At 33.7% G+C, this 22397-nt stretch overlaps 1 protein-coding gene and 2 long non-coding RNA genes across 3 annotated transcripts; 2 read left to right on the forward strand and 1 right to left on the reverse strand.

Moving 5' to 3' along the window:
• The first annotated feature begins 4602 nt into the window (after positions 1-4602).
• On the forward strand, positions 4603-11395 carry LOC125371360. The gene is made up of 2 exons (XR_007217683.1): positions 4603-5727; positions 11256-11395. It is a non-coding gene; the product is annotated as an uncharacterized LOC125371360 (long non-coding RNA).
• LOC125371361 lies at positions 5740-11140 on the forward strand. The gene is made up of 2 exons (XR_007217685.1): positions 5740-5854; positions 10627-11140. It is a non-coding gene; the product is annotated as an uncharacterized LOC125371361 (long non-coding RNA).
• A 527-nt stretch (positions 11396-11922) lies between the features above and the next one.
• On the reverse strand, positions 11923-16709 carry LOC8268025 (calmodulin binding protein PICBP). The gene is made up of 3 exons (XM_002530036.4): positions 16365-16709; positions 12450-16268; positions 11923-12287 (listed from the first exon to the last, which is right to left on the reverse strand). The coding sequence occupies exons 1-2, from the start codon at positions 16707-16709 to the stop codon at positions 12519-12521; spliced, it is 4095 nt and encodes a 1364-aa protein (XP_002530082.2). The 3' UTR covers positions 11923-12287; positions 12450-12518.
• Positions 16710-22397: the final 5688 nt, after the last annotated feature.

Genomic DNA, 22397 nt, shown 5'->3' on the forward strand with positions numbered 1-22397 from the left:
TTTGTTTCTTATTCAATGGGTTCAGGATATTGTGTGTGGCAGCCTTCCTTTCGGTCTAATATTTCTGCTAAAGAAGAGGTGTTTTGCATCACATTGTTGGCAGTACCTTTGGAAAATGTATTAACAAGATAAAAGTATTTCTTTGGAAAGTTTTATCTAATACTCTTTCATCAGGAGGTCTAATGCATCAATGACTACAAATGTTGTTAATATGGTTCAATTAAAGACACCATGCATCTTTTCTTTCGATGTTCTTTTGCTCAAAGAGTTTGGAGAATTTCTTCCTTAGGGCTTGTTTCATCACAACTTCATCATGTTATCTTCTTCACATGCTAGGATGATTTGGTTAAGAATATTTTCAATTTGTCTTATTCTTATAAGTCAATAAAATTTCTCTCTTTTATTCTTTGGTGGATTTGGAAATGAAGAAATGACCTTTTGTTTAATTCAATATCTCATAAGCTGGATACCATGCTTCAGCCTCCTTTCATTATAATGATACTCTTGTTGCAATCTTATCTTATCTTGAGATGTCTCTTTAATCTCCCTCTTAACTAGAGAACGTTCACACTGCAACTTTGATGTGGCAACTTGTAAAACTTTTGATTATGGTAATGGCAGTTTTGTTTCTAGTAACTTAAATGATGTTGTTTTCGTTCAAAGCTCTCGCTTTTACCCTCATTTGAACGATCCTTTCCTTCTTTAGAGCTTGACACTTTTGTGACAATATGGTGTGGACTTTTTGAACGGGTTGTCGAAGCCCTTCAAAATAAATTACTGATTTTTCTAAACTAACTTACAGAAATAGTGAAACCAGGTCAAATCGCAAAAGAACCAATGTGAATAGCTTCTTAAAGTTAAATAACAAAAATAGGAGGTTTTCAATGATTGAACTAAAATTATAAATAAACAAAAAAATAATAAAAGCTGAATATTAAAGCAAATAAAAATCAATCTTACCAAACTTCCAATTCAATAGTGCAAATTTCATCCAATTGTAATTCGGATTATATGCTTAAATATCAATTTTTAAATTCAAGTACTTAGTCTAATTATTCGAAAAAGTTGCAACAAGTGTAAATTCTCCTAATATAATTGACACAAACCCAGCATCTAAATCAAAACTTATCGTTAATTAATTGGGTATGATAGCGTCCCATATCAACTCAATAATAGCATTAAGAATAATGAGAATGACTAAGCCAACATTAATTAATCGAGATAGCTACAATTGAATTAATCTTGTTCCTTTATTTCCCTAGAACCTATCATACAAGCTATGTGATTCGGAAAGGCTGCAAACACACACACATAAGTCAACTCCTTGCTGCTTATGTCAATCATTCATGACAATTACGGATCACAAACTCAAGATAGCAATAGAAAAATCAATATCAAATTGAATCGTCAGTTCAATCAATATTAAAAATTCATAAATAATAAAAATAAGAAATAAAGAATACTTGAATTAAAGAATTTCTATTAATCACAAAACCTCATAAAATTACAATTGAAATTTATTCACTTTTGAATCAGAAATTAAGAACTTAGCCACACATGGTGGAGTAAAAATTCAAAAGAGTTGTAAGGAATAGAAGAAGAAAACCTCAGGAGAAAGAAAAGAATAAAATATAAAAGTTTTCCCCTTTTATAAAACTAGCCTCCTTATATAGAAAATTAAACCTAAATTCTAATAAAATAATTCCTATCCAAAAAGAAACATATTTTCTATATAATTCTAATCTCATAAGAAAAGCTAAAATAAAGAGGAATCTAAACAAATAAAGTTCTAAATAATATAGGAGATAGTTTTCTTTATCCAGCACTTCCAAAATAAAGGAAATAACATAAAAGTGGGCTCACCATGAATTTAACTTAAAAAATTTAAAATTCGCTTCAACAGATTTCAGCAGCTCAAAGATTGTAGGGCATGGTCACGTCTTGTTGAAAATGACCTTCTGCATAAATTTTCACTCTTTCTCCAAAAGACTTGATTTTTGACAAGTGATACTTTAAAACATGTCTTTAAGCTGAATTTCACTCAATCCTTGATATTTCACCATCTAGATCAAAACAAATACAATTTTTACAATTAGCACAATATCCAATCAAAATATAAGGAATTAAACACAATAAGTATAACTATTTATGATCTATCACTTTTCAGAGATGTTGACTCAAAGTCATCCTTGAAGGTGATGCTTTAGGGTGATTCAGGCTGCCAAAGGTTTTTCAGCTGCTTCGACTTTTTCCATGTCAATTTAACAAGACATCATGCTTCTAAAGTAGAAGATTTATTAGTTACTTTCAATTTTTTTAAAATTTTTCCTTATACTCTCAATGTTGTTACTCATAACTTAGCTAAAATTTTGTTTCTTCCCTTTGTGTAACTTCTTTTATCTCGATTAGAAAAGAAATAGTGATAGAGAATAATAAGCATAAAAAGTCAAATATTGGCCAAATGTATACATTGATGCTCAAACTTTTTAAGATATGTCATTTGGCTACTCTATCTTTTTTTGGGTCCATACAACCACTTAACTAGTAATCTTGAACCACATTCAGCTGAATTAAATGCGGGTAAGACACTCGCTCATATAGAAAAATCTTTTTATTAAATTTTTAATTTAAATAATATAAAACCAATGTGATATTTTTTTAGTCAGTTTTAACTTAAGTGGCTCAATTCTAATTAATATAAAAATTAAACTCTAATTAAATAAACAAACAAACATTATATCCAAATTCTTAAATAATTACTATTTTAAAACTAATCTGACTAAAAACAAATAGAGGAAGAAGCACAACAAGAAATCTTGTTGAAGGTGAAAGGAACTTTAGAGATGACATTTACGGGCAATCAGAATGTCTTAGAATTTGTAATAAACCAAATTCATATGAGTAAACCCATTTATAACTTAAGTCCCACCTCTTCATATGAATATTAATCGTATCCCATGATTGTGGATCTTTGCATTAGCAAGTTTTATAACTGGATTTGTTCTCAACATGCAATTTGATTGAAACTTCCTTAAGTTTAATTTAGGCTAAATACATAAATGGTCAATGAATTTATTTCATTTTTGCAATTTGTCCTCCGAATTCAACTTTACATATTATTATTTTTAACCTCTTCACTAACGATAGTAATAAAAAAGTTTTCACTAATGACGTTATCTATAATTGGAAAAATACTTTGAGCCCTTGAACTTATCCTATTTTTATAATTGGCCCCCTAAACTCAACTCTGATTCAATTGGATATTTGAACTTCACGAGTTGTTATATTTAAACACTTCAGAAATGGAAAATAAACATGTTGAATTAACCTCTTTTGAAAATTTTGTTCCATTAATTTTAATATAATGTTTATTGTACATTAAAATTATTTTTATTAATTTTATTAAATAAAATAAAAAATATTTTTCAAATGACTAAAATAAGCCGTTGTAATCCTTCAACTTTTCTGTCATCAAAAACTTCTTTTTATACTCATAGTTGATGCCTAAACCAATAGATGTGGTAAGGAAATGTTTAACAAATGATCAAAAAATGGTAAGTTTTGTGAAGAACTAAAACTCACTATTTTACTCTCTTTTTATATTGTTTACTTATTTTATATTTTAAATATATTATTATTTTATTTGAACTTATGCGTTATTTAGATGATAATAAAATAGACGCGCATAATGTTCGTGATTGAAAGAGTTAAAAATAATAATCCGTAAAATTGAGAGATCCAATTGTAAAAAAAATAACAAGTTCAAGCCATTTATGTATTTAGCCATTATTTTATATTTTAATTATATTATTATTTTATTTGAACTTACGCGTTTTGTAGGTGGCATAAAACATATACATATAACGTTTGTGATTGAAGAAGTTAAAAATAAGAATTCATAAAATTGAGAGGTCTAATTGAATCAAATTTAAATTCGAAGGAACTAATTCAATGGGCTATTTATATTTATGTATTTAACTTTTAATTTAATGATGGAGAGAAAAATCATCATGCTTTTGACTTGTGTTCTTGAGAACTTTTTTATTTTATTTTTACAAAATTCTATCTCATATTGAAATTGTTTTAGATGAAATTTTGGATTTGATTTAAGATTCAAAAAACATAAATAAAAGGATTACCAAAGATTTAAAACAAATATAAAGATCCTCCATTCACGATTTGTAACTATGTGGTGAAGAGAACATAGATAGTAATAGCCGGGTGGGATTAAGCAAAGTATGACATGGTCAAGAAATGAAGTTTGGCAAGCCATAGGGAATACCAAAAATGCAATTTCAATTAAGATAATTTTAGTTTCGATGACGTAGCCGTCTTTTCTGGTGGCGAGGTTGAGTGAGAGATAGTAATAGAGTAGCAAATAAAGATATGCCACGTCAACATTTTGGTCTAAATATTAATTTTTAATTGTTTTTATTTATGTGCAAGTACGCTTATTGATATGTCCTCCAAAATTAGCTGTTAAAGGTGGCTATAAGGACAAGAAAGGAAAATTAAATGACTAAGTGACAAATCATAAAAAGTTTAAATGGCTACCGATGAATTTGGCCTCAAATATTACTGTTGTGTAATGTATGACGGGAGCCGCGTGTATTTCCAAGTTAGCGAAGGGTTTGAATGATCAATTTCGCTAGACTTTGAGCCTAATTGGACAAGAAAATATATAAGGTGCTAATCTGCTACTCCACTATAAACATTAGGGTAAGAAATAGCTATTTCCCAACAGCAACGCAACGGTCAAATTTTATGACCTCTGTTTTTTTCTTCTTTTGAAATCTTATGATCTTTGCTTTAAATATTAATCAACTCTTTTACAAATACCAACGTAAAATTGTATAAGCTCTGCTTTCACAAAGAAAACAAAGAACTAAATTTAAAAAATAAAAAAACAGAGGATTTCCTCTAACTCTCTCTTCAATTTTTTCTGTGATTTTTTCTCTTTTCCCTTAAACTTCTTTGTTTGATGGATTCTTACACATATATTTCTTTTTCAATAATGGGTTATTGTGTATTCAGTATTGATATTTGTGTGTAATGTATTTTTAATCTGATATTATTAATTTTCGTTTTAATTTTATTTTTTTATATTCTCATTGGTTTTTCTGTTCCAAAAAGAACAGATCTTCATGTTTATCTGATGCATGCCTTGTTATTATTATTTTTTTCTTTTTATACCTTGTTAATTTGTCTTCATGTTCATGTTTTGAAATGCATGCGATTTCCAGAAAAGCAAAAGAACTCGACTAATTCAATTTGGTTTCTGCACCTGGAAAAGTTCAGTACACTAGGCTCCGAAAGATTTTGGCTTCTGTTCTTTTGAGGTGTTAAATTAAGTGAATTGTGAATTGGACTGTTACCATATTATTGTTTATTAGATTTCAATGGTGCCCAAATATATCTGTTCTTAAATTTTATTTCTGTAACTTTAACACATGTTTATTTGTCATATTGCAGCAATGATCGGTGGTTTCACATTGGCCAAATGAAATTTAAGCATTTGCCCATTTTGGTGAAGCCTAAAGGGACCATCTTCATGCAGTAATATTTTAGCTACCTATTTATTTTGTCAGGCTCTATTGAGGTATTTTAAATTCAGGCGGGATCGAGCCTGAAGAAAATAAGTTGAACAGGAACAAATAGTTGGGCCGGATCATATCAAACCCCATTAAAAGTGCAGGGAGAAATCAAATTCAATTCAAAGAGTTGGATGTTGGGTTTTTTTTCTTTCTTTGTTTTTTTTTGACCCATGAGGAAAGCCCAACCATTGAGCATATTAAAGTCTTATTTAGACTTTCTATTTTGGGAGCATATTATTATAAAAACGTCTAGGGCTAGGGTTTTTTTTACCAAGACTTCATATATTAAAAGAAAGAGAGAGGTGAAGAGAGGAGAATACGGCGGAAAAGTTCCGTTTTCCGTAGAGTGAACCGTTGGATCGTCGTGATTTTTGGACAGCAGCTACACAGCATCTGGGCCAATATTTTGGACGGTGGAGATCGGTTTTGAGGTCCGGAGGTCGGGTTTCGTTGGTCTGGACAGTAGCTAATTTTCCGGTGATATATTTCTTATCTTGGCTCTATTTTGATTCCATACACCTTGATGTGCTTACTTCCAAGGATATGATGATTTTGTATGCCTCTAGTATTATCTAGAGAAGACTTTGTATTGCTCCTTTGATGATGATAGTGGATTTAAGCGGCCAAAATGGTCCCGTGGTTTTTCCCTAGTTTATAGGTTTTCCACGCTAAAATTTGGTGTCTTTGTGTTGTTGTGTGCTTACTGTTTTAGCTCAATATCTTGGTGCATAGCGGTGATATTGTGTGTGTTCTAATTGCATTAAGAACATCCTATTTGTTTGCATCCTCGGGGTTCATTCAAGTTGGAAAAGTTTAGACAAACAGAGATTAATTCCGGCATTTATTTGTTTACTGGTTTGTACTGTTTTTCCCATCAAATTGGTATCGGAGCTGGTTCTTCTATATTGGGTTAAACTTGTTTGAATGATGGAAGCTAACACAAGTAGGATGATTAATTTGAATGGTTCTAATTATCATATTTGGAAAGGCAAGATGGAAGACCTACTTTATGTGAAGGATTATTATTTGCACATGTTTAATCTTGATAAACTGAGAGTAAAACAGATGCGAGTGGAATATTTTGCATAGACAGTTTGTGGGTATATTCGTCAATGGGTTGATGATAATGTTTTGAACCATATCGTCGGAGAGACTCATGCTCGCACTTTGTGGAACAAGCTTGAACAGTTGTATGCTAGAAAGGCGGGAAACAATAAATTGTTCTTAATAAAACAGGATGATGAGCTTGAAATACCATGATGGAACTCCTGTCAACGATCATTTGAATTCTTTTCGGGGAATCATAAATCAACTTGCAGGAATGGGTATCAAGTTTGAAGATGAGATCTGAAGGCTTGTGGCTCCTGGGCACTTTACTCTGGGACTCATGGGAAACTTTTAGGACATCATTGTCCAACTCTGCGATGGTATTATCACCATGGAATTAGCTAAAGGCGGTGTTTTAAATGAAGAGATGAGAAGAAAGTCACAAGGTTCCTCTTCACATTCCGATGTCTTGAATTCTGAAAGCGGGGGGAGAAGTCGGAGTAGAGGTCCAGGGTAACAAAGGGAAGCATCGAAGTAAATCCAAAGGAAAGTTTGCTGATTTTGAATGCTATCATTGTGGTAGAAAAGGGCACACAATCGGGCAGCAATTGAAAAGGAGAAGAAGAAGAGCGATTCAGCAATCAAAAGAACCATAAGAAAGATGAGGATGGTAATGGCAATGCTGAAGTTAACATTACTACCGATGAGTTCCTTATTTGTTCCGATCTTGATATGATCAATATTGCACATGATGATTCGAGCTGGGTTGTTGATAGTGGTGCTACATGTCATGTAACATCACGGAGGGATTTTATTTATCTTATACTCCAGGTAACTTTGGTAATGTTAGGATGGGTAATAATGGACTATCAAAGATTGCGAGGCATCGGAGATATTTGTTTGAAGTTTGACATTGGGATAGAGTTGGTTTTACATAATGTAAAACATGTTCCGGATATGAGACTTAATTTGATCTCCATGGGCCTACTTGATGACGATGGTTACATCAACAACTTTGGTAATGGAATATGGAAACTCACTTGTGGTTCTTTGATCGTGGCTAGAGGTAAAAGATGCTCAAAGTTGTACATGACACATCCGAAGATCTTCAAGGATAGGGTCAATCTTTGTGGTGAATCGACATGGTGATTTATGGCATAAGAGACTTGGTCACATGAGTGAAAGGGGATGTCTCTTTTGTTGAAGAGAAATGTGTTAACGGGTGTGCATGATATTCATCTAAAGAAGTGTTCTCACTGTTTGGCGGGTAAGCGAGCAGGGTTTCCTTTAAGAGCCATCCTCCTTCCAGGAAGGAGAGTATACTTGATCTGGTACACTCTGATGTTTGTGGTCCTATGAAGACTAGGACACTTGGTGGTTGCTCCTACTTTGTCACATTCATTGATGATCACTCCAGAAAGGTATGGGTTTATACCTTGAAATCTAAAGATCAAGTATTTGAAGTGTTTAAGCAGTTTCATGCCTCGGTTGAGAGGCAATTTGGAAAGAAGCTTAAGTGTATTCGGACAGGATAATGGAGGTGAATACATTGGCCCATTTGATGCTTATTGTAGAGATCATGGTATTCGACATCAAAAGAGTCCTCCCAAGACATCACAGTTGAGCGGATTAGCGGTAGGATGAACAAAACTTTGATGGAGCGTGTCGGATGTTTGTTGTCACATGCAGGTACGCCAAGTTCATTCGGGAGAAGCTTTGAATCTGACGGTACATGTTATTAATATAACTCCTTGTGTTCCTTTGTCTTTTGATGTACTGGCGGGGTTTGGAGTGGCAAAGATGTTTCTTACGGTCACTTAAGGGTCTTTGGATGCAAAGCTTTTGTGCACATTCCTAAAGATGAAAGATCAAAGCTTGATGTGAAGTCAAAACCATGTATTTTCTTGGGTTATGACCAAGATGAGTTTGGTTAAGGATTATATGATCCTGTCCACAAGAAACTTATTCGGCCGAGATGTTGTGTTTGTTGAAGATCGGACCTTGAAAGATGTTGAGAAGAAAGAGACAGTTCCTCAACATAATGATGATATTCTTGATTTGGATCCAGTGCCTCCTCGGCATGTAGAACCACCTCTTGGCGATGATGTTCGGAATGATGAACAACATGATCTTGATGATATTGATGCTCCGGGCAGAGGTGGATGAAGAATTTCATTCGGAGATACCGGTACCGGACGTGCCACCATTTGTCCTACTTAGGCGGTCTACAAGAGATCGTCATCCTTCCACTCATTTTTCGGCCTAATGAGTATGTCTTACTCAGCGATGGGGGAGAGCACGAGTGTTATGCGAGAGCCATGGAAGATGAGCACAAAAGGGAGTAGGTTGAAGCCATGCAAGATGAGATGAATTTCTTACATGAGAATAATACTTTTGAGTTGGTGAAGTTGCCTAAAGGCAAGAGAGCTTTGAAGAACAAGTGGGTCTACAAAGTGAAGGCCCGAAGAGCACACCGCACAACCTAGGTACAAGGCTAGATTGGTGGTCAAAGGGTTCGGTCGGAGAAAGGGTATTGACTTTGATGAGATTTTTTCTCCGGTCGTGAAGATGGGATCTATTCGTGTTGTTCTTGGTTTGGCGGCCTTGATCTTGAGGTTGAACAGGATGGATGTCAAAACAGCTTTTCTTCATGGTGACTTGGATAAAGAAATCTACATGGAGCAACTGAAGGTTTTCAGGTTAAGGGAAAAGAAGGCTATGTGTGTAGACTTCAAAAGAGTCTTTATGGATTGAAGCAAGCACCAAGACAGTGGTACAAGAAGTTTGAGTCGGTTATGGGGAGCAAAATTACCGAAAGACTACTTTAGACCATTGTGTTTTCTTCCAGGAGGGTTTGGTGATGATGATTTCATCATTTTATTGTTATATGTTGATGACATGTTAATTGTTGGCAAGAATGCGGAAAGAATTACTCGGTGAAGATACAATTGAGCAAGTCTTTTGCTATGAAAGACTTGGGGCCAGCAAAACATATTCTTGGCATTCGGATCACTCGAGATAGAGCTTTGAAAAAGCTACACATGTCACAGGAGCAATACATCGAGAAGGTGCTTGTGATTCAACATGGATAAAGCTAAAGAGGTTAGTTCTCCTCTTACTACTAACTTCAGTTGACAGGATAAAGATTGTCCATCTTCCGAGAAGAAGATTGAAGAGATGGATAGAGTCCCTTATGCCTCAAACTGTAGGGAGCTTGATGTATGCTATGGTGTGCACACGACTGATATTGCTCATGCGGTAGGTGTCGTTAGTCGTCAAATCCAGGGTAAGAAGCATTGGGAAGGTGAAGTGGATTCTCGGATATCTACGTGGTACTTCCAAATTAGGTATAACATTTGGAAATGGAAAGCCGATACTTGTTGGTTATACTGATTCTGATATGGCAGGAAATAAGGACAACATGAAATCCACTTCTGGATATTTGATGACTTTTGCAGGGGGAACTGTGTCATGGCAATCGAGACTACAAAAGTGTGTGGTTTTATCCACCACCGAAATTTGAGTATGTGGGCGTGTAAGGAGCTATTATGGCTCAAAAGATTTATGCAAGAGATTGGCTTTGTGCAAGCAGCGCTCACGTGGTTCTTTGTGATAATCAAAGTACTATTCACCTTGCTAAAAATTCTATGTTTCACAAACGAACCAAGCATATTGATGTGAGGTATCATTGGATTAGAGATGCACTTGAAGATAAACTATTTGAACTTGATAAAGTTCATACTGATGATAATGGTGCCGATATGTTGACAAAGGTTCTAGCAAGGGAAAAGTTGAAGGTATGTTGCTCCATCGCCGGTATGGCGAACTCTTCCTCATAAGTCAAAAAGGGGGAGATTTGTTGGGTTTTTTTTCTTTCTTTGTTTTTTTTGACCCATGAGGAAAGCCCAACCATTGAGCATATTAAAGTCTTATTTAGACTTTCTATTTTGGGAGCATATTATTATAAAAACGTCTAGGGCTAGAGTTTTTTTTACCAAGACTTCATATATTAAAAGAAAAGAGAGAGGTGAAGAGAGGAGAATACACAGCAGCAGAAAAGTTCCGTTTTCCGTAGATTGAACCGTTGGATCGTCGTGATTTTTGGACAGCAGCTACACAGCATCTGGGCCAATATTTTGGACGGTGAAGATCGGTTTTTGAGGTCTGGAGGTCGGGTTTCGTTGGTCTGAACAGTAGCTAATTTTCTGGTGATATATTTCTTATCTTGGCTCTATTTTGATTCCATACACCTTGATGTGCTTACTTCCAAGGATATGATGATTTTGTATGCCTCTAGTATTATCTAGAGAAGACTTTGTATTGCTCCTTTGATGATGATAGTGGATTTAAGCGGCCAAAATGGTCCCGTGGTTTTTCCCTAGTTTATAGGTTTTCCACGCTAAAATTTCGGTGTCTTTGTGTTGTTGTGTGCTTACTGTTTTAGCTCAATATCTTGGTGCATAGCAGTGATATTGTGTGTGTTCTAATTGCATTAAGAACATCCTATTTGTTTGCATCCTCGGGGTTCATTCAAGTTGGGAAAGTTTAGACAAACAGAGATTAATTCCGCATTTATTTGTTTACCGTTTATGGCTGTTTTTCCCATCATTGGAGCGCTGCTGCGATGATTATGGTGACAAACAGTCATCTCACTGCTTTGGATTAAGGTGGAATCTTGGATTTCCTATCTTTTTCTTAAAAATGTATTACAATTCTGCTAATAGAGTTGCCTACTAAGATTTTTGTGGTTTTAATGGATTATTAGTAACAATATGATATATATTTTAGTTTAGTTTGGGTTCTAAGGAAGCGGGTTTGAACCTGATTTCTTGAAATTTGCTTCAGTGGTTTAAATATGAATTTTAATCAGCAATTTGCACAAAGATTTGTTTAATTTAGAGTATGAAGTTGCTGTGATGTGGTCAGCAGTGGTGAAAGGCTGCCAATACTTGTGAATCCCTTTAGGTTGCTCTCTGAATTTGGGAATTTGCTGGAAAAGAAAATCTGAGGTTCTTTCTTTTCTGGGTTGCTTAATGCTTAGCCTCTTAGCTCCAGCGACATTATTGGTATATTTTCTTATTTCATTTTCTCTTCTCTTTGTTCAAAATTTGTAGCCTCTATAGGCATAGTTGTTGCGGCTCAATCGCTGGATAGATAAGAGTTTTGTGGGAGTTATCATAAACTAACGATTTTCCTGGCATAAGCATAGAAATAATGATACTTCTTATGTCTATTTCTTAAATATTCACTATGACTAAATAGCATAAAGAATGTGCCCAGATACAAAAGCATATAGTAGGACTTATCATTCTTCTTTACAAGTACTGTGAATGAATAACAAATAGGATGTATATCTCCAGGTACAAAAAACATATTGTAGGACCTGTACAATTCTCCACAAGTAAGGAGAATGAATAACCAATGGAATGTCCAAACAAACATCTAGTATAGCTTATTCTCTAAGGTACTTTGAAGCTCCAAACCCACTAAACTGTTTTTCGACTATGCACCTCTACAAACTCCACTGAAACTGGATTTGCTTCTATCTACTTGACCTGTATTTCTTGATGGCATGATGAACTCCATTTAAATTTGCTACAGGGCTGTTTGGAATGAATATCAAATCATAGCTTCTTGTTGCTGCACCTGCAACAAAGAATAGGTCAAGTGTTTTAGTTTAAAATGTCCTTGTTTCTTTTAGACATTCTTGTTTTACTATTTCCATCGAATTGAAATTTGCATCGAGTAATTATAGACTGATAAAGTAGATATGAATAAAATTTAATTCTGTACTAGATCTGCTTTTACCTCACAAAATAACTTCAAGCTTTTTGGATTTTGCATCTAATAAGCTACTGAATCAGTCATTAACCACATTTAACTTCCAATGGTAGGAATGACTGTCTCGAATGCTTCTATAAGCAGCTCCACTTTTCTTGTTCGAGCTGGAGTTAGTTTAGCAACAACCTGCTGAAGCGCATAATCGAGCATCCATTCATCAGCATTTTTTCTATCTTCCATTTCTTGATGCCTTAATTGAACTTTCTCTGGCTCTTTTTCAGGGTCAAAAGGCAAGAATCGCGGCTCCCTTGGATTGAATTTTTTAACCTTTTCCATTGCCTTGACAAATCTGTTTAGAAGGATCAACTTTTTCAGATTACCCCAGCTCTTCTGGGTTGAAAGTTTAGGTTTATTTTCCTCAAATTCTGTTTTATTTTTCTCAGAATTTTGGCATGGTTCCCTTGAATCTAGTGTCATCTGCTCCATTTTGCTTTTCTTGGATTCTCCATTGCTCTTTTTGGTAGGAAGAATGGAAGTTGAGATGGAATACTCCCCTCGTACGTCTGGTTGCCTTTCAAGGTGCTCCTGAAATGGAATACTATCTTTGGTGACTGATTGATCGTCAGGTGAATCGTCTTGACTATCTGGAAGTGAGATTTCATCAATTGCTTCTTCAACCATCCTTATAGCTTCCATTTGCAGGAGGTCAACCTTTTGGTTGTCTGTGCCGTGATTCTCCATTTCTATATGCTTACTTCTTACAGGATGTCTTTGATGAGAAAAGACATTGTGTTTTCCATATGATGTGTTGGCATCATCGCTTTGTTCTTCCTTGTCTGTTGCCTCATCAAGCACTGTTGCGTTTCCTGATATCATGTGCTTATATATCAAGGACCATAGCCTCACATTTTTCTGCTTTTCATATGCTACATCAGCTGAACTTGACTTAAATTCTTCATGTGGAGTTAATGCTTGGAGGAACTTATTTTGAAGCATAGTTTTTACTTCTTTGGCTTTATAAGATTCTTCGACCATTTCGGTGACAGGAACTGAAGTAATCATCACATTATTACTTGCAATTGATCCTTCTAATGTCTTTGGGATGTGGCTTTTGAGTTGATCAGAATTTTCACCACTTGCATTAATTTGATAATTGGATGCCAACTCTTGACCAGAATCAGAATCATGGACTTCTGAAGCAGAAATCAAACATACTTCTTTTATAACTTCTTCCTTTACTAGGAATTCATCAAGAGAGGTGCTTGCAACATCAGCTGAATTTGAGTAACGCTGATCAGCTGTGGTGTCAGAAGCCAAATTACCACGTGTTGTATGGATGCTGCCAGATTCTGAACTTGGTTCTTTGAGTTCTAAAAGTGACTCTGGAATGTGCTTTTCTGCAGTCCAGGAATCACAGACTACTTGGTCTTGGTTTTGCGAACATATCTCACAGTGTAAGGTTTTGTAAAGAGAGATTTCAAAACTGGTTTCTTCCCCTGTTTCAAAACTCCTTTGATATGAGGAAGCAGTAGAGGTTTGAACTGGAGTTGCATGTGAAGAAGCAGCTACATTAGACGTTGGACTGATTTCTGGTAATGGACCAACTGTTTCAAATGCCTGGACAAGCAGGGCTACTTTTCTTTTCTGAGCTGGGGCTAGTGTAGAAATAACCTGTTGAAGCGCATAATCAAGCATCCATTCCTCTGAATTTTTTCTTCCTCCCATGGCCAGATGGCGTAGATGAATCTTCTCTCCTTCAGGTTCAGGCTGTCCAGGTAGATACTGTGGCTTCCGTGGATTGATGTTCCTCACCTTTTCCAATTCCTTAACAAATTTCCGGAGGATAATAATTTTTTTGAGGTTACTCCAGCTATTGGGTTTTTGCTGGTTCGCTTTTCTTTCCACTTTCGATTCTGCTTTCTCTCCTTCTGGCCCATTTATTTTGTCTGCTTCGGAATTTATTTCTTTCTGAGCTTGTACTGTGCTTAGTTCCTTACCTTCATCATGATTCTTTTCTGCGAGTTCTTTATCTGAAGTGGTACCGCCATTCATTGATTGATCATCAGATGCATGGTCTGGAATTTCTGCGAGGATTTTATCAAATGCTTCCTGTACCAACTTAATAGCATTGCGTTGGTAGAGCTGAATATGTGGGCTGCCTCCATCATGCTCCATCTTACTTATGTTCTGATCTACTCCAGAAAAATCTGAAAAAGGACCTGGTTTCTTCATTGCATCATCTTCTTGTTCTTCCTTGTTCATTTTGTTAACAGGTGGCTGCATTTCATCTCCTTCAGCAATACCTGATACCATATGCTGATATATCAGGTTCCACAAGCCAATACTTTTCTGCTTTCCGATTCCAGTTCTGTCTACTACATCAGTGATTTGATCAGATTCAGAATCTGCAGAAGAATCTTCATTGCTTTCTTCTCCAGCTGCAGTTTGTGCTTCTAGTAATTCTCCAGCCGAAGGAGAAGAACCCATGCCATTGATTTCTTTTGATTCCACAATTATCTTCTGGGTTAGGTTTCTGGATACATTGAACAGCTCCTTATCTACACCTGCTGAAGTATTTTCCTGCGAAATGTTCAGTTTCAAATAACCTTTGAACACGTCCAAGTTCAAACTTGAAACTCTATCTCCATTGACTTCTTTGTGGACTATTCCATCCTCTGGAACTTTCTCATGGCAGGAGCATGCACTTTCATCAAAGGGCAGCATATCACACTGTTTAGGACTTTCAGTCTTTTCTAAGCTAAAATCAACGTGCTCAGGATGATCTAGAGTACACTTATGAGAGCATTCTTTACTTGTTTCTCTCTGCAACAGACATGTTGGCACATCATTCTTTTCTGCTGTCGGAAATTTGCTCATTTGCAGGTTCTCTTTCAAATGCAGATGAGAATGTGATGGTTCACCAATCATAATCTCAGCAGAACTTCCAGAACGAACTGTGTCTTCACCATCTCCACCATTACTACTGCTTTCTTCATTTACGTCAGCTTTTGGTTCAGCCATTTTTCTGATTGAAGTGACTGCTCTGCTCTTATTCGCGGTTTCTAGAACTGAAGCATCTCTGCGGCCAATTGTTTTACTTCTCCGAATTCCCTTCTTTGTGTTATTAGAACACTTTGCACCACGAAAGACTTGGTTATCCAATTTTATACTCTTCTGGGTCTTCAACATTCGTCGCCTCATTGATACAAAGCGTCTCAGTGGAGGTACAGTAGAGCGTTGATGACCATGAAGTGAGCAATAACTATATGGGCAGACCTTCGTGGCCGAAATTCCTTCAGTTTCACTTCCTCCTGGTTGAAGCTCAAGATGGTCTGTAATCTTGGAATCCTTAAGAGCTGAAGAACAGGTGGCTTTATGTACAGTAGAGTCGAGCAGTTGACTGGATTTCTTCAGCCTCTTGGTTCTTAAACTAGCCATTTTTGTTAAGACCTTTGGAGGCCTCAGTACAGATGTTCTTGTCACGACTCTAATAGATTTCTTACCCGAAGCTATATTCATATTTAAATTACTTGAACTTCTCTTACTCTCATCATTGCTACTCAAACAAGATTCAGAATTATGGAAACTTGCCTGAAAACAAGTATTCTCTACATCAGAACATTCAGTTGATTTCAAATGATCAGGCGATGCATCTGAATCATCAGGTAAAACAACGGAAGAACGCCTTCCAAGTTTGATTGATCTTGACTTCTTCAGTTTCTTTTTTACGTCGGACCCTCCAGACGACTTCCTCATCAAAGATCTCCTGAATTTTGTACTAGACACTCTTGTCAAACTCTTTGAGGGCTTAAAACTGGATCGCCTAGACAAAGCTCTTACTGATTTCTGTGAGGAAAGCCAATATTTGGTTTAAAACCTTTTCTCTAAAAGATTCTTATTGCTACAATTATAAAAAGTGGATTCCTAATTTTGATATCTTACCTGCAAACTCTCCTTCTTTGCATCAGATGAAGTGGTGGTCTTCATATAATTCGGCGATGATGCATCTATTTGAGGTGGCTGCACTGAACTTGCTGCATCACTAGACAAGGCACATAGATAACTTGATTGGATCTTTGATTGTCTTGTGCTAAACCTCAAACTTGGCAATTTTACAAGCTTGATTGATCTCAACTTCGTTACTTTCTTTCTTGACTCTGTTGCTCCCTTATTCTTAATATCCTGATTCTGATAAGAGGTTGCTGGTGAATCAGTGGTCACAGACAAGCTTCCAGATAAGATAGAATGATCAGAATCTGGTTCACTTTCAAGCTTGCTAGGAGTCATTCTCGAAAGCTTGCAAGAGAGGACTTCTTGGGTTCTTATCTGATTGGGCAATAATTTTTTCCCTCCAGATGTCCAAATTCAGACAGAGAATGCTTGATCTCCCAGAGTTGTGCTTGGCTACAGAGGTCGGGTATTCCAGGTAAGTAAAAATGTTACAAAATTTCAGCCATGTATGAGTAGGCATGTCATGTTTGAATGCTGGTTTTTCTGAAAGTTGAAAATGGTTCTCTAGATGTTGAATTAGATGCCAATAGGAAGGGGAGATATGGACTTGGCCTTGATTGACTCACCTCCCCTTTTGTTAACCTTCTCCTAATTTGGAAGCATTTTTCATTTTGATTGCTTCTGTTAAAAACACATGGCATGCAAATAGAAAAATCATATCCAATAATTAAATGACCTACTACCCTTTTAAGCTGTAAAAATGATATATGGTGGACCCACAACATGCAAGGCATGATTGGTATTCCAGCATTACCATGCCTGAGTTGGCATAAATTACTTATTAGGTGTCCACTGCCTAGTGATATAATAACAAAGCACACCATATTTTATGATTAAAGAATTCATTCTAATTCCTTTTTCTTTTTGGAACAATTGAAAGTTAGAATAAATATTTATTTTACCCTTAGTTGTGAAGAGACAGATGTAACTTTATGGGAGTATTTTGAATTTTTACATGAAAGTCTTATTAAAAAGTTGTCACATACTTGTAAAAATATGTCACATTTAATATTATTCCTTTTTTTTTTTCAAATTAATGTAACTAAATCTTACAAATTCGAAATTCTTAAATTTATTATATTTATTTTTTTAGAGTATAAGGCAGTGATATAATCAAAATAAGACATTCACCATCCATAGTATAAAATAAATTCATGAGATTTTTAACCAGTAATAGAAAGTTTAAATGGCATATTTTAAAAAAGAATTAAGTGGGATAAGCTTTATAAGGAAGCTCCGGAAAATACATTTATAAAATAAAAAGATTATTAATTAATCAATTGTAATTAGAAATTTGAAAGTTGAATTAGGAAAATATATTCATTATATTAAAAAGAATTAAAGACTTGTGGTTTGACTGTGAAATCTGATATGTGGAGCCCATAAAACCGCGTCCTAGGTAACCAATTTGCTGGACCGCCGGATCTACCGCAATTATCGGAGATCGGACGGTACTGTTGCCCCTTTCTATTTCCACTTCTGGAACAGAGAGTTTTAAGATTGCCTTCTTTTTATTTTCTTTTTATATACAAGGTCATAATTATAATTATAATTAATTAATTGTACAATTTAATTACCTTCTAATTTTTGAAATCTAGCTGAAATGGAAAAATATATTTATTTTTAAAAATTTTAAGATTTTATTCTATCTTTAAGTGGCAGTATAATTATGACTTTAACTTTAATTGGGATATTCCATATTCTTAATTTGACAGTTGACATATATAAAATATTTGTAAGTTAACTACTGTACATATAGTACCATAATAAGAATATAACAACCAATAGAAAAAAAGTTAAGCATACAAATCAATTAATGTTATACATGTTCTAAATTTCATTAGTGGTAGATATTTTTATTCTTATCTTACAAAGACTTCATTTTAATCAAAGTTCAAATGATAAACTCTTAATAGTGAGGATGTGATAATAATAATGATAATAACAATAACAATAATAATAATAATAATAATAATAATAATAATAATAATAATAATAATAATAATAATATTTTTATTCTTATCTTACAATCTTTAAAATTTCATTTAATCAAAGTTGAAATAATAATAATAATAATAATAACAATAACAGTAATAATAATAATAATAATAACAATAACAGTAATAATAATAATAAAAATAACAACAATAATAAATAACAATAAAATAATAATAATAATAATAATAAGAGTAATAATAATAATAATGAAACTTTAAAGATTGTAAGATATTTTATTCTTATTTTTATGGTTATTATTATTATTATTATTATCACATCGCCATTATTAACAATTTACCATTTCAACTTTGATTAAAATAAAACCTTAAAAATCGTAAGATAAGAATAAAAATTTTATTATTATTATTACTATTATTATTATTATTAATTATTATTATTATTATTATTATTACTATTATTATTATTCTTACTATTATTATTATTATTATCATTATTATTATTACTTTTACTTTGATTATTATTATTATTACTTTTATTATTATTATTATTATTATTATTACTATTATTATTATTATTATTATTATTGTTCTTATTATTATTATTATTATTATTATTATTATTCTTATTATTATTATTATTGTTATTATTATTATTATTATTATTATTATTATTATTCTTAATTTTATTATTACTGATATTTGTAATACCCAAAATTTTTATATATTTAATAATGAGTATTTATTTAAATTAATTTATTTTATCTTTATTTGGTTTAATTGGAATGATTTAAATGCAAATTTTGAATTTTAATATTAGACAATTAAATGAGTTATTTTTCTATACCCAATTTGTTGGATCTTTAAGAAATTAATTAAGTAAATTATTTGAAGGGTAGAATATATTTTTGGTTATTCTAATTTTTCCCCAATGTATATGTATATGTATAAATAAAATTATATACTGGAAAGGACATTTTTATAAAAGCATTTTGGAGAAATTGGTATTTTAATTAACTAGTGGTATTAAAATTTAAGTTGGAAAATAATTAGTAAATTGATTATTTAATTTAATTATGTGTAGGACTTAATTGGAGAATTATTTTTGGATGAGGATTAAAAGTATAATTTCATTAATATAGGGTTTTAATGGAAATTTATGAGTTTGGTATTTTTGTAAATAAATATGTCAGTTAGGATATTTTTTATAATTGTGCATTTTCAATAATTCTAATTTGGCCCAAATTATAGGGGCTTAATTGAAAGGCTAAAGAAAAGTTTAGGGGTTATTTGGAAATTCTGCAGGATGAAATTGTAAGTAATTAAGAAAGTTGAGGGACCAAATTGTAATAAAGAAAAGTTCAGGGGTCAAAAGTCGATATAGAAGAAAGGAAGAGGAGAGAGGGTAGGAGAGAGAGAGAGAGAGTGTTGCAGCCGGTGTCCTTGGACGGCCGTGGCGGAAATAGCTTTTGGTACGGAGGAGGAGTTCCGTGAAGTGATGGTAGCTACATTTTCCAGCTTTTCCGACGAGGTTCGGCGGAGGATGGACGATCGGAGGACGTGGCGATCGGGCTCCGTTTAGAATCGTGAGGTGGGGATCGGGTGTCAGATCGAAAAACGGAAGTGGGGATTTTCATCAGCGCTTCGTTGTGAGTCCGATGATGTGTCCGGATCGTCGATCGAACTCCGGCGGCCGGAGGCGAGTCGACCGAGCGATCGAGCGTCTCGGTAATTTTCTCTGGCCCGTTGATCTTGGAAATCCTTTGATTTAGAATTGTGCTTATTGTTTTGTGTTGAGTATTTAACATTTATGAGCCAAAAATAATTGTCTGTCAGTTTGCCTGCCTCATATTATGTGTTGTGGCGGAGTTGGGAAATAGTGAAGTTTGGGGACCCGGCTCCTGTTGTTTGAATTGTTGAATATTTGAAGTATTTTTCCTGGGGTAAATGTCTCAGAATTAGGGAGGTTCTCAATTTCATCCTCAAGTTTAATTTAATTTTAGACAGTCCATTCTAAGAGTCTAAGTTAGAAAATTTAAGAATGTCTATTAATTGAGTATTTTTCGTGACTAGATAATCCGGCCTTCTCGCCAGCTCCACCTGAGGTGTAGGAGCGGACTGCGGAATGCATTAGATCTGTGAGTTAAAGTCACATAATCTCTACACTATTGCCAAGCCTAATTTGATATGCTATCTTAAAAAAATTCATATTTAATATGATTATTAGTATCGCAATATAAACAATTTTATTTGAAGCCAATCCTTTACATTCCAAAATACAAGTACCCAAAATACTAAAATGGAATGAGTTATCTCAAGCTGGGACTTGGGATTTACAAGAAATTAATAAACCACAATCTATTGAAAATAATTCTAGAGTTTCACAAATTTTAGAACAATCTAATGGTTCTGTTCATATAAGTTTTTCACCTACCTTTTTACCTTCCTCTAGACTTTCAACTTTTGAAAATTCTATACCTTCTACACACACAACACGTTTTTCAAATCTACAAGGAGTTGATTTTGACAATAGGATTCCACAACCTTTTTATACTAATTCTGTTAACATAGATCGAGATAAAAATTCAGATGAACCTGTTTTATCACCTTCAAGATCAACTATGGAAAACTTTTCAACTTTAAATATAATTTCTACTCCTTTTGAAATAGATAAACCTTTTTTACGATCTGACTATTATCATATACGAAATCGTGAAAAAGTTTTATGGTTTCAAAACCATTTTTCAAAGGGAGAGAGAGAGAGACTATTCAAGAAAAATTTTATGAATATTTAAATTCTGTTAAGATTAATGTTCCGTTTTTTATCTGGTTTGAAATTTATTGTAATAATAATGATATAGATTTTCCTTTTAAAAATCTTTTTACAAATGATAGAGTTTCTAAAACCTGAACTACAACCGTAGGAAACAAACAAATAATCTTTGTTCATCCACCTTTAGAAGAAGTTAAAATAACTGTTCAAGATCAAGAAATAATTGCTTCACCTTTTGAAAAGATAAGCTCTGAAAATGACAACAAACCTCCCTTATTAAAAGATATAAGAAACGTCCAAAATCAAAATAATTATACAAACCAAATTCTTTTTACAATTGCTTCACAACTTGACAGGATAGAGACATTTAACATAAATAATCAACAAACACCTAGGCCAGGTGGCATACCTATGAAACCTATTTTTCAGCCTCACGAAATTCCTGAACAACAGTTAACTAAATTAAATGATAAAGATGAAATTTTAAATCAAATAAATTTAAAATTAGCTAATCTGTCTTTAAAAGATAAACCTTCTTTTAGCATGCTTAATTTTGAAAAATCTGAACAAAATGAAAAATTTGAAATTAAAGATTTAGAAAGTCAATTTGTTAATAATACTTTTGAAATAAATAAAATATACAATAAAAGAGGATACGACAAACCAAGAACTAGACACTATTACCCTAGACCTACTCCTCCGGATGTTTTGTTTGAAAAAAGAGTAAATTTTACTCAAGCAAAATATGATAGATTCTGTCTATGAATGGAACCTTGATGGCCTATCTGAATATCAAATTTTAAATATACTTCAAGAAATGACCATGGCTTGTACTTCGTATAGAGCCAGATCTGTAAATAACACTGATAAAAAAATTGCTCAAATGTTAATTTCTGGATTTACTGGTCAATTAAAAGGTTGGTGGGATAATTACACCTCTCTAGAAGACAAATCAAGGATTTTAAATGCTAGAAAAATAGTCATTAAAACTGAAAATCAAACATCTGTTCAAACTGAGGAAGAAGATGCTGTGGCAACTTTACTTTTCGCTATTACAAAATGTTTTGTTGGTGAACTTAATCAATATCAAATTCGATCTTCTGAAATTCTTTCAAATTTAACTTGTCCTAAACTTCAAGATTTTCGCTGGTACAAAGATGTCTTTTTAACTAAAGTTTTTCTCGAACTGATTGCAATCATAGTTTTTGAAAAGAAAGATTTATTGTTGGTTTACCT

This window comes from Ricinus communis, chromosome 10, assembly GCF_019578655.1.
Source record: "Ricinus communis isolate WT05 ecotype wild-type chromosome 10, ASM1957865v1, whole genome shotgun sequence".
In the NCBI taxonomy this organism is placed as follows: domain Eukaryota; kingdom Viridiplantae; phylum Streptophyta; class Magnoliopsida; order Malpighiales; family Euphorbiaceae; genus Ricinus; species Ricinus communis.